The sequence below is a fragment of the Chiloscyllium plagiosum genome, chromosome 2 (assembly GCF_004010195.1).
Source record: "Chiloscyllium plagiosum isolate BGI_BamShark_2017 chromosome 2, ASM401019v2, whole genome shotgun sequence".
Taxonomy (NCBI): domain Eukaryota; kingdom Metazoa; phylum Chordata; class Chondrichthyes; order Orectolobiformes; family Hemiscylliidae; genus Chiloscyllium; species Chiloscyllium plagiosum.
In genome coordinates this window covers 116,872,465-116,885,762 of record NC_057711.1, presented here as the reverse complement: position 1 = coordinate 116,885,762, position 13,298 = coordinate 116,872,465, and the positions used below count along the sequence as shown (strand labels likewise).

The 13,298-nt window shown below is 40.9% G+C and overlaps 1 protein-coding gene across 1 annotated transcript in view; it reads left to right on the top strand.

The window, feature by feature from the left end:
* pgm5 (phosphoglucomutase 5) overlaps positions 1-13,298 on the top strand; it is a 174,057-nt gene that overhangs the window by 121,516 nt on the left and 39,243 nt on the right. Inside the window, exon 7 of the mRNA XM_043716994.1 lies at positions 5,115-5,230. Within this exon, the coding sequence (XP_043572929.1) occupies positions 5,115-5,230 (116 nt within the window). The remainder of the gene's footprint in view (positions 1-5,114; positions 5,231-13,298) is intronic.

Below are 13,298 nucleotides of genomic sequence, written 5' to 3'. Positions count from 1 at the left end.
GAGGGAAATTGAGAAACAAACTTGTAAGGAGATCTCAGCTATCTGTAAGAATAATAGGGTGGTTATGGTAGGGGATTTTAACGTTCCGAACATAGGCTAGGACTGCCATAGTGTTAAGGGTTTGGATGGAGAGGAATTTGTTGAGTCTGTACAAGACAATTTTCTGATTCAGTATGTGGATGTACCTACTAGAGAAGGTGCAAAACTTGACCTACTCTTGGGAAATAAGGCTGGGCAGGTGACTGAAGTGTCAGTGGGAGAGCACTTTGGGGCCAGCGACCATAATTCTATACGTTTTAAAATAGTGATGGAAAAGGATAGACCAGATCTAAAAGTTGAAGTTCTAAATTGGAGAATGGCCAATTTTGACGGTATTAGGCAAGAACTTTCGAAAGCTGATTGGGGGCAAATGTTCGTAGGTAAAGGAATGGCTGGAAAATGGGAAGACTTCAGAAATGAGATAACGAGAACCCAGACAAAGTATATTCCTGTTTGGGTGAAAGGGAAGGCTGGTAGGTACAGGGATTGCTGGATGACTAAAGAAATTGAGGGTTTGGTTAAGAAAAAGAAGGAAGCATATGTAAGGTGTAGACAGATAGATCAAGTGAATCCTTAGAAGAGTATAAAGGAAGTAGGAGTATACTTAAGAGGAGATATGAGATAGCTTTGGCAAATAGAATTAAGGAGAATCCAAAGACTTTTTACAAATACATTAAGGACAAAAGAGTAACTAGGGAGAGAATAGGACCCTTCAAAGATCAGCAAGGCGGCCTTTGTGTAGAGCTGCTGAAAATGGGGGAGATACTAAATGAGTATTTTGCACCAAACTTTACTGTAGAAAAGTATATGGAAGATATAGACTGTAGGGAAGTAGATGGTGACATCTTGCAAAATGTCCATATTACAGAGGAATAAGTGCTGTATGCCTTGGAATGGGTAAAGATGGATAAATCCCCAGGACCTGATCAGGAGTACCCTATAGCTCTGTGGGAAGCTAGAGAAGTGATTACTGGGGCTCTTGCTGAGATATTTGTATCATTGATAGTCACAGGTGAGGTGTCGGAAGATTGGAGGTTGGCTAACGTGGTGCCACTGTTTAAGAAAGGTGGTGAGGACAAGCCAGGGAACCAAAGACCGGTGAGCCTGACATCAGTGGGGGGCAAGTTGTTGGAGGGAATCCCGAGGGACAGGATGTACATGTATTTGGAAAGGCAAGGACTGATTCGGAATAGTCAACATGGCTTTGTGCATGGGAAATCATGTCTCACAAACTTGATTGAGTTTTTGAGGAAGTAACACAGAGGATTGATGAGAGCAGAGCAGTAGATGTGATCTATGTGGACTTCAGTGAGGGGTTCGACAAGGTTCCCCATGGGAGACTGATTAGCAAGGTTAGATCTCACGGAATACAGGGAGAACTAGCCATTTGGATACAGAATTGGCTCAAAGGTAGAAGGCAGAGAATGGTGGTGGAGGGTTGTTTTTCAGACTGGAGGCCTTTGACCAATGGAGTGCCACAAAGCATCCGTGCTGGATCCTCAATTTTTTGTCATTTACATAAATGATTTGGATGCGAGCATAAGAGGTACAGTTAGTAAGTTTGCAGATGACACCAAAATTGGAGGTGTAGTGGACAGCGAAGAGGGTTACCTCAGATTACAACAGGATCTGGACCAGATGGGCCAATGGACAAAGAAGTGGTAGATGGAGTTTAATTCAGATAGATGCGAGGTGCTGCATTTTGGGAAAGCAAATCTTAGCAGGACTTATACACTTAATAGTAAGGTCTTAGGGAGTGTTGCTGAACAAAGAGACCTTGGAGTGCGGGTTCATAGCTCCTTGGAAGTTGCAGGTAGATAAGATAGGCGTTTGGTATGCTTTCTTTTATTGGTCAGAGTGTGTTGAGTACAGGAGTTGGGAGGTCATGTTGCAGCAATACAGGACATTGGTTAGGCCAGTGTTGGAATATTGCATGCAATTCTGGTCTCCTTCCTATCGGAAAGATGTTGTGAAACTTGAAAGGGTTCAGAAAACATTTACAAGAATTTTGCCAGGTTTGGATGATTTGAGCTATAGGAAAAGGCTGAACAGGCTGGGGCTGTTTTCCCTGGAGCGTTGGAGGCTGAGGGGTGACCTTATAGAGGTTTACAAAATTATGAGGGGCATGGATAGGGTAAATAGACAAAATCTTTTCCCTGGGCTCGGGGAGTACAGAACTAGAGGGCATAGGTTTAGGATGAGAGGGGAAAGATATAAAAGAGACCTCCGGGGCAATTTTTTCACACCAGAAGGTGGTACGTGTATGGAATGAGCTGCCAGAGGAAGTGGTGGAGGCTGGTACAATTAAGAGGCATTTGGATGGGTATATAAATAGGAAGGGTTTGGAGGGATAAGGGCCGGGTGCTGGCAGGTGAGACTAGATTGGGTTGGGATATCTGGTCAGTATGGACAGGTTGGACCGAAGGGTCTGTTTCCATGCTGTACATCTCTATGACTCTATGAATGGGGTGTTAGAATTTGGGCTCCTCAGGATAATCTGAGTTGTATTCATCATAAAACTTTTAAAGACAGACTTCTGACAACAGCGCAGGGAATAAAGGCCTCCTGGAAAGAATGATTCACAATCTGAGAAGTATCATGACTGTGCACACTGGAAATGTCACAGTGGAAAATCCCTTTTATTGAGCAGAGTATTCATCACCAGAATTTCCAATCCCAGATACATTTGGTGCAGATAAAGAGATGTTTCCTTGAATAATATCTCTGTGATAGCAAAATAAAGAAAAGGGATACCAATTCCATACACCGAGGAGCAGAAGAAATCTTTCAACCTTTTTAATCAGTTCTTCTATTCAGTTTGGCCATGGCTGATCTGCATTTTAACTCTATCTTGGATCCAGAAACTATTATCACATTGCCCTCGAAAAATCTGTCAATTTCATTTTCCACTGATCCCTCGCTTCAACAACATTTTTATGGAAATGGAGTTTCAGACCTCCACTGTCTTTGATGTGAAGATGTTCTTCCTGATACTTCCCCAAATAGCCTTGCTCAAATGTTGAGGTTCTGCCCTCTTGTACTGGATTCCTCCACTAGAAGAAATATCTTTCTTTATCGAGCCTACCAAATCTTTCAATCTTCTTATACAGATTCGAGAGTGTGGTGCTAGAAAAGCACAGCAGATCAGGCAGCATTCGAAGATTAGGAGAATCGACATTTCGGAGATAAGCCCTTCATTGGGAATGAGACTTCCAAGGAGCAGGAGAATCGACGTTCCGGACATAAGCCGCCTCATTCCTGATGATGGGCATATGCTCGAAACGTCAATTCTCCTGCTCCTCGGATGCTGCCTGATCTGCTGTGCTTTTCCAGCATCACACTCTCGACTCTGACCTCCAGCATCTGCATTCCTCACTTTCTCCTAATCTTCTTATACACCTCAGTTAGATCACCCCTTAATCTTCTCTGTTCAATAGAAAGTAACCTTAGTCTAAGCAACCTGTTATCATAATTCTTGTAGCTCTGGTAACATTCTGGTGAATTTGCACTACACTCTCTCCAAGGCGAGTACATTCTTCAGGTCTGGTGTCCAGAACTGAACGTAGTACAACAATATATACACAGTGGAGAGAGTCTGCGTCAGCAATGCATCTCTAACATGGTAGTGCTAATTTATTAGCCAGTACGATAAGTGTACAGGTTTGTTAACCTTAGCTTGCAAATTCTTGTTTCATAGTATGCTTAATGTTACAGCTATGGAGAATTTAAACTGTTGCTGCCATTGTAACTGTTAGTGCAAACATCACTTTGTTTAAAAAAAAGAGAGAGAGAACTCTAAGACCCGGCCCTAGTCCTACGGAGCATGGAAATGGATAGCACATCATCTTATTATACTTACTGGCCTGGATGTTGGCAGAGTTAGAGCAACATTGGTTTACAGGCACTAGATTCCAGAATTCTTGCCCTTATTCCTCTTTCTGACAATTTTTTCCAGCATGAGATAACAGTGTGGACAGTAGTCGTTCACACAACACTCCATGACTTGCCAACTCCATTGCGAGGGATGAGCAGTTCACATGTCCCCATAATTTTAGTGTAGTCCATTCCTTTCTTTTAGTAGATGTGGTTCACAACTTGTCAGAGCATGTGCAAAACACATCGGAAATCCCAGTCAGAGAGCCATTGAGTTGTATAGCTTGAAAATAGACACTTCAGTCCAACTCTCAAATGGGAAACCAAAAGAAAAACTCTGTCATTTGACGGACTCTGTCGTAAAAAAAAGTACTTTCTGTTGCTGTGGTTGGATGCTATATTACAAGAAGTATGGGCATTAATTGGGGGAATGAAGGACACATGAAAGGCATGAGTTTAGATAAAAAATGAAGGGGTTGAATGAGTGAGAGCCTAACACTGTAATTAAAATTGGCTGATTTAATAAACAGAGGTGGGCACTTCAGCCTACCAGTCTGAACATCCGTTCACTTGCAGAGCTGCTTTGGGCCTGCCTTTGAATGTGGTGGGCCCAACTCCATCCTACCCTTGATGCGTGGAATGAAAATCTAGCGTACAAGGGCCTTTTACTAAGCAAGACAAATTTGCAAGGTTTCCTGAATCAGCCCTCATGAAAATTCAGTCTTTTGCTTCTTAGGAAGACATTATGGTAATAGGATTTCCAATTATATTGCGCCTTTCACAACCTGAGGCTATCTCAAAATGTATTACAGATAGTGAAGCACTTTTGAAGTGTGGTCACTGTTGTATTGATGGACCTACGGCAATTAATTTTCGCACAGCGTGATCCCACATAATACAACGTGATAATGAATGGATAATCTGTTTTTAGTGATAGTGTGTGAGGGATATATATTGGTCAGATATCAGGAAGAACTTGGTGCTCTACTTCAAAACAGCATCCATTGGGTCTTTTATGTCTGCAACAGAGCTCAGTTCAATGCCTCAACCAAAAACCGTCACCTCCAAAAGTTCAGCACAGCCTCAATAAAGCAAAGGGAATGCCAGCTTAGATTGTCTGAAGTGGGACTCGAACCCACAAACTTCTAAGTCGCGTGTTCAGTCCATTTACTTAAACAAACATGCTCATTTTTTTTTCATAGGGTAGGAAAAGTCATGAAGATTCCTGTATATGAAACTCCGACAGGCTGGAAATTCTTTGGGAATTTGATGGATGCTGGGAAGTGTTCCCTTTGTGGAGAGGAGAGCTTTGGTACAGGTAATGAACTCACTCTCTGTCTTTATGCAGAACTCATTTCCATTGATGTGATGCATTTTTTGCAGAGGGAAACTGGTGACATTCAATAAAGGAAAATCAGACAGGATTATTAGAACACTTTTCGCAAAGTCAGGACATCCTGAGGAGCTTCACGTCTGATGAAATATATTTTGTAGTGCAGTCAGTACTGTAATGCAGGAAACACAGCAGAAGAAGCTCTCATAAACACCAATGTGATAATAACCAAAAAATCTATTCTTTATTGATATTGTTTCAATACTTAGTACTGACCATGATGCTGGAGAGAACGCTTTTTCAAATCTTCAAATCTATTATGTCCTGCTGAAATGGGGCTTCGGTTTATTGTCTCATCCGGAAGGTGGCCTCTCTGACAGTGCAGCACTCCACCAATACTGCAATGATGTGTCAGTCTAGATGGAGTAAAAAGAATGGGAGAAGTTTTGTGTTGTGTTGTCCTGTTTCTGTATTGTATATTCTACACAATTCTGTGTAGTGTATCAGAGGAAATGCTGCTCTGAACAATTACATTGCGAGTGTTTCAGCTACTGAAAATGTAAGTGAACCTTTCACATTTTGCCACTGAGGCTCTATTTGTAAATGAATGCTTTATGTCAAGACCAACACAAGGATTTCAAACACTCTTTGCATCCTTGGTTTCAGATTGATGTATTGTAGCGAAGTCGCAAGCTTTTCATTGACCGCTCATTCCTTTGTTGGTATTGTACTCACTGTGAATCCAGTAAGTTACTACAGAGGAGGCAACCTGGCCATTTTCACCAAGCCTTCACATCAATTGCACAGCATGCCAATTGTTGGCTTTTTAAGCCATGTCTTTGTTTATTAGCATTTCAAAAAATAAATTAGCTCCCGCATCCATATCAACCAGTCAGATCATCGTAAAGATGAGCTGAACAAAGAATTCAGCACAGGAATGGACCCTTTGGCCTATCAAGCCTGCAATACTCATGATACCTTTCTCATCCAAAAACCTTTTGCCTGGATGCAGTCCATATCCCTCTATTCCCTGTCTATTTGTGTATCTGTCACATTGCTTCTTAAACACCTCCTCTGGAAATTTTTGAGACAGTAACCACCCTGGTGTAAAAATCATGCCTCTCACACCTCCTTTAAATGTATCCCCATTTACCTTATACCTCTGTCCCATTGTAATTGACCTTTCTACCCTCGGAAAAAGACTCCAACTATCTATTCCATCCATGTCTCTCATTATTTTGCAAGCTTCTTTCAAGTCGCCCCTCATCATCCGATGTTCAAGTGAAAACAGAGTTTGTCCAATCTCTCATAGCTAATACTCACCAAACTAGGCAACATCCTGGTAAATCTTTTCTGTACCCCCCTCCTCCAAAGCTTCCACATCCTTCAGGTGGTGTGGCGACCAGAATTCTACACAATATTCCAAATATAGCCTAACTAAAGTTCTATAAAGCTGAAACATGACTTGTTCAGCCCCAAACAATGAAGGCAAGCAAGCCGTAGGCCTTCTTGACACCATTTCTACTTGTGTTGCCACTTTCAGGGAAATGTGGACCCTAATGTCCAGATTCCTCCATCTGTTGAAGATACTAAGGGTAGTCATTTACTGTGTACTGTTCTCCTGCGTTAGATCTTTCAAAATGTCTGACAGATTGTTCTGCTATTACGCCACAGTTGTGTTCCTCTGCAACCTCATGCTATGGAAAATTGCTCTGTAGAAGATTGCTAATAGAAAACTGTTATACCTGTTCAGCAGAAAGTTTGCATTATCCAAACAACATCCATAATTCATCAATCTCATTATAGCCAATTCACACTGATGAATCATGCGTTATAGCAGAACAATTGCACCTCGCATTTGTCCAGATTAAATTGCACCTGCCATTTCTCTACCTACATCTCCAGTATATCTATATCCTACTGTATTCTTTGGAAATCCTCCTCACTATCCACAGCTCCCCCAATCTTTATGTAATCTGCAAACTTATTAATCAGACCACTTACTTTCTTCTCCGAATCATTTATATATATTTTAAACAACAGGGGTCCTGGCACTGGTCCCTGTGGAACACCACTGGTCACAAATCTCCAGTCAGAGAATTATCTATCCACTACTACTTTTTGTTTTCCATGACCAAGCCAGTTCTGTATCCATGTTATCAACTCACAGTGGATCCCATGTGACTTCAAATTCTGTATCAACCTGTCATGAGAGCCTAGCTAAAATCCAGATAGACAACATTTACCATCCTGACCTCACCAATCATCTTTGTCAGTTCCTCAAAAAACTCAATCAAATTTGTCAGGCACGACCCCTCCTGCTCAAAGCCATATTTCCTAACTAATAAGCCCATATTTCTCCAAATGTGAAGAAATCCTGTTCGTAAGAAGCCTCCCCAGTTATTTTCCTACTCTCAACATAAATCTATAAATTCCTGGATAATCCCTATTGCCCTTAAACAAAGGAACAGCATTGTTTATTCACCAGTCCTTTAGGACCTCATCTGTGACTAAAGCAAATACAAATATCTCATTCAAGACCCCAGCAATTTCCTCCCTGGGCTCCCTCAGCATTCTGGGATAGAATGTCAGGTTCTTGTGCCCCTTTAAGCTTTCCTAACTTGTTGTTTAAGTTCTTTGCTATTGTCTTTATATTCCTCGAGTGCTCTGTCTACCTTTAGTTTCCTAAATTCATATGCCTCATTTTTCTTTCTGACTAAGCTCACAATTTTTCGTCATCAAAGATTCCCGAATCTTGTTATCCTTAACTTTCATTTTCACAGTAACATGCTGGTCCTGAACTCTAATCAACTGGTCTTTAAAAGATTCCCTCATAACACATGTAGATTTACCCTCAAACAAACAGTTCCTGCCAAAAGTTGTTGTAGTTAACCTTCTCCCAATTTACAAATTTCACCCAAGGACTACTGTTATACTTATCCATAAGTAACTTGAAATTTATAGTATTATGATCACTGTTCCTAAAATGCTCTCCCTTTAAAACTTGATCAACTGGCCAAGTTTAGTCCTCAATACCATGTCTAGCACGGCCTGTTCCCTAGTTAGGCTATTTACATATTGCTTCAAGAAATCCTCCTGGATGTACCTAACAAATTCACCTTCCAAGTCAAGCCCCTGGTACTAAGGGAGGCCCAGTCAATGTGTGGGAAGTTAAAATCACCCACTACAACGACCCTGTTAGTTTCTAATTTTTCCATAATCCGTCCACCTCTTTACCCCTCTTTCTCCTGCTAGTTGTTGGGAACCCTATAGTACAAATCAATCAAACGATTGCACCCTTACTATTCCTGAGCTCTACCCAAATGGTCTCGCTAGATGAGCCCTCCAAGGTGTCCTCGCTCAGTACAGCTTTGATATTCTCCCTTATCAGTAACGCAACTCCCCCACCTCTTTTCCATCCCTCTCTACCTTGCCTGAAACATCAAATCCTGGAACATTAAGCTGCCATTCTTGTCCCTCTCGCAACCAAGTCTCTGTAAGAGCTGCAGCATCATAGATATATGTAATAGTCCTAGCTATAAATTCATCGGCCTTACCTTTCATACTCCTAAGCATTTAAACAAATGCACTTCAGACTGCAAATCCTGCTGTTTTCAGTCACCTCTCCCTGTCTGTTCTTCCTCTTAGCTTTACTGGCTTTAGTCTCTAACTCCTCCCCTGACATTTCACTTGCTGACCTACTGCTCTGGCTGAAGCCTATCCAATCACTGAGACAGCAGGGCCACAGCCAATTGGGTGTTCTTTCTCTCAAAGCTTATTGTTTCGAAAATGTGAGATCAATTTCCTTTCTAACATGAGTTAGTGTCTTCCATTATCTGTGCTAGCATGTAGCACTCACCCACTTAACTCAGTTATACGTGACAAATATGTTCCTAAATTGCAACTTTTAAATGTTCTGTGAGCTTGAGTTTCTTTGAAGCTTCTGTCCATAAATCATTGTGATGGCACTGGGAGGTAAGAGACCGTTATATGCCAGCCAGCATGGGGAAGCTGTTCACCTCGGGCAACTGCTTTCCTTTTGGGCAATGAAGGCTGTTTCAGGACGTGAATACATTAACCGACTTTTAGAGAAAGTTGATGCAATGACTGATTTTATTTGATGCATTTTGTTTCTAAGTTTCTGAGTTTTTGCTTAGTTAAAAATATTTACTCATTAACACCACAGGTTAACTCCAAAAGGAACACCAACTGGGGTGTCCTAGGGGGAGGAATGCCTTATAGAAAATAGATTTCATTACATACCAGCTCTTTAAGTAAAAAAAATTTGCATTTCCTTTGCAGCTTTCATGACTTCACTATTAATGGAGCAAACTGAGGGAGGATGTTTATTCATTTCAGGCAGGATTGATAGCTATTGATGTTATTTGGAGCATTTATTGAAAAATAAGTATCCACTCGCTAAATTGGGCTGAATGAAGGAGCGTGAATCAACCTATGTTCAAGATAGCCTGAGTTTTGCCTCATGAGATAGATAGACAGACATTATATGTGTAGGGACAATAACTCAGGTTGTTTCAATGTACTTCACAGTCAATGAAGGACTGTTGAAATGTGATCACTGTTGTAACCTGGGAAATGCAACACTCAATTTACACACAGCTTTCTTCCCCAATTAGCAACATAATATGACCTGATCATCTATTTTAATGATATTCTTTGAGATTTGGATATCAGCCATCAGCCATTGTTGAGAAACCTCTTTTACTTATAGAGTTGTACAGCATGGAAACAGACACTTCCATCCAACTTGTCTGCATTAGCCAGACATCCCAATCTGACCTAGTCCCATTTGGCCCATTTCCCTCTAAACCCTTCCTATACATAAACCCAACCAGAGGCCTTTTAACCTTTATGGGTCAGAGCATCGAATATAGGCGTTGGGAGGTCATGCTGTGGCTTGGTTTGGCCACTTTTGGAATATTGCGTATAATCCTATCGGAAGGATGTGAAACTTGAAAGGGTTCAGAAAAGATTTACAAGGATGTTGCCAGGTTTAGAGAATTTGAGCTATAGGGAGAGGCTGAATAGACTAGAGTTGTTTTCCCTGGAACGTCGGAGACTGAGGGATGACCTTATAGAGATTTATAAAATCATGAGGGAAATGGATAGGATAACTAGACAAAGTCTTTTCCCTGGGGTGGGGGGAATCCAGAACTAGAGGGCATAGGTTTAGAGTGAGAGGGTGAAGACTGAAAGGGGACCTAATGGGCAAATTTTTCACAGAGGTGAGTGTATGGAATGAGCTGCCAGAGGAAGTGGTGGCAGCTGATACAATTACAACATTTAAAAAGCATCTGGATGGGTATATGAATAGGAAAGGTTTAGAGGGATATGGGCCAAGTGCTGGCAAATGGGATTAGATTCATTTAGGATATTTGGTTGGCATGGATGAGTTGGACTGAAGAGTCCAATTTCTGTGCTGTACATCTCTATGACTCTATAAATATTGTAATTGTATCTGTCTCCACCATTTCACCACAAACACCAATCTCTGCTTGAAAACGTTATCCCTCAGGTCCATTTAAAATCTTTCCCCTCCTACCTTAAACCTACATCCTCTAGTTTTGGACTCCCCCTAGGAGAGAGACTTTGACTATTTAATATCTATGCCCATCATAATTTTATAGAGGTCTATAGTGTTACCGTTCAGCCTCCAGTGCTCCAGGGAGAAAGCCCAGCCCAATAACTCAAACCCTTCAGTCCCAGCAGCATCCCTACAAATCTTTCTGTACTCTCTCAAGTTTAACAACATCTATTTCTTCAAGATGATGCTATTGTATCTTCAACTTCACAATAAGTCAGTTTAACATCTCATCTAAAATATCGCACCTCCAGCAATGTAGTGCTCTCTCAGTACTGCCCATCTGACAATGCAGCATTCCTTCTAAGATGCCCCTCTGACAGTGCACCATTCCCTCAGTACTGCACAGGGTGTGTCTGCATAGTCTGTGTACTCAAGTTTCTGGAGTATGACTTGAACCTGCACCTTTCTGACTCAGAGAGAAAAATTAGCCATGTATTCAGCCTGGGAATATTAATTATTTCAAGCTCATGGCTCAAAATTAAAGATCTAAGCTAATTTATTGTTGAGGTGTCAGTTTTATGAGGTAATGTCACTTCTTGCTAATTGTTTAAGTGTGTGGAAAAAGATCAGTTATCTTGGGAAGAGAGAAGGTCATTCAACCCTTCAAACCTGTTCTGTCATTCAGTTAGATCCTGGGTGGTTGTACATTAATCTCATCTACCTGCCTTGCTTTCCCAACATTGACTGATGAGAAAATATCAATTTCAGTTTTGAAATTTTCAATTGACCTTTTGCCAAGTTTTTTTTGTTTTGTAAGGTGAAGGTGAATTCCAGATTTCCACTACCTTTTGTGTGAAGAAGTGTTTCTTCTCATCAGCTGTAATGAAGCTGGATCTAATTCTAAGTTTATTCCTCTTTGTCCTGGTCCTGAATGGTCCATCTACCCTAAGAAATCCTGTAAACACTAAATTAATGCAATTTTTAATCATCTAACTTCAATGATATGCATGAGTGTTCTATGTAGCCTGTCCTCACTTTAATCCTTTTAGCCCTAGTATCATTCTGGTGAATTTAGCTTTCAAGGTCAATATTGTGCAACCATAGATGGTTAAAGTTATACAAACACTCCTCATTTTTGATGTGTTTAAACAACTTGTTTTTAGTTTTCTTTGTCTGCTAAATGAATACTCTTCCTTCTAGCCTCCTTCAATCAAAAGAGCTATCACTGACAATTGTGATCCTGTTCTGATTGGCAAATAGGAGTTTTTAACTGCAGGGGAGCAAGTCAGTGCTATGGATAGCTCGGCTAAATAGTTTCCTTATCTTTAATCTAAGTGAGTGGCCTGAACTTGGCATTTACTAACTTCAAAATGCAATCTGGCCTCATTCAAAAGGTCACCCTCTCAATATGGTTACGTGGTCCCCCTTAGTGCTGTACAATATTCCAGAGTGATCTCAGGAGCATTACTGAACACAAACTTACCAACATGACAGATATGAGGAGACAGATGAAGGAGTGTCTCAAAGGAGGAGAGAAAAGTGGAGAGATTTCAGGAAGGAGTAGGCACCATGTCTGCCATTGAGAATATTTAATCACCATGTTGTCAGACTGTGAGCCAAACTCAGTCAGTATGGACTGCCTGGATCCTGAAATTGGAACTGATTTTGTGAACAATTTTAATATTTCATTTGTAAAAATGGTCAGATATTGCCTTTACAACAGACCAGATATAAATTACTGAAAGAAATTCTTTCAGAACTAATTAAACTGATTAGAGAACTACTGTCTTGAAATACAAACCTGTTCCTGTTAGTTAATTATGTGTTGTGATACATTCTTGATATAACAAAAATGTGAAGTAAGAGAGTTACATAAAATATGCTGAGAATAATTTGCTCACAGCTGAGCAGTACACATCTGGTCTTGATCCAAATGTTTGTGACATCTCTAAGGAACACTGCCTGAAACAGATGTTGAACAATAACAAAGGAATATTTTGTGCACACTGAAAAACCCACAGTAGAATCCAGATTTACAACATTGGACTTGGGAATAGTAGTAGGCTATTGAATGCCTTTTAAACCTGGTCCTCTATTTGATAAGGTCAGAGATGAGTGAATTTTTATTCACTCCTGGGATGTGGGGTGCCACTGGCTGACCAACATTTATTACCTGTCCATAGTTGCTCTTGAGGTCATGGTGAGGTGTCTTCTTTAACCGCTGCAGTCCACATGCTGTAGGTAGACCCACAATGATGTTGGCAAGAGAATTTCAGGATTTCGACCCAGCAACACTGACGGAAAGGTGATATATATACTTCCATGTCTGGATGATGAGTGGCTTGGAGGGGACCTAGCAGATGGTATGTTCCCATGTATCTGCTACCCTTATCCTTCTACATGGAAGTGATCATGGGCTCGGAAAATGCTGTCTAATGATTTTTTTGTGAGTTTCTGCTGTACATTTTGTAGGTATGCTGCTACTGAACATTGGTGGTGGAGGGAGTG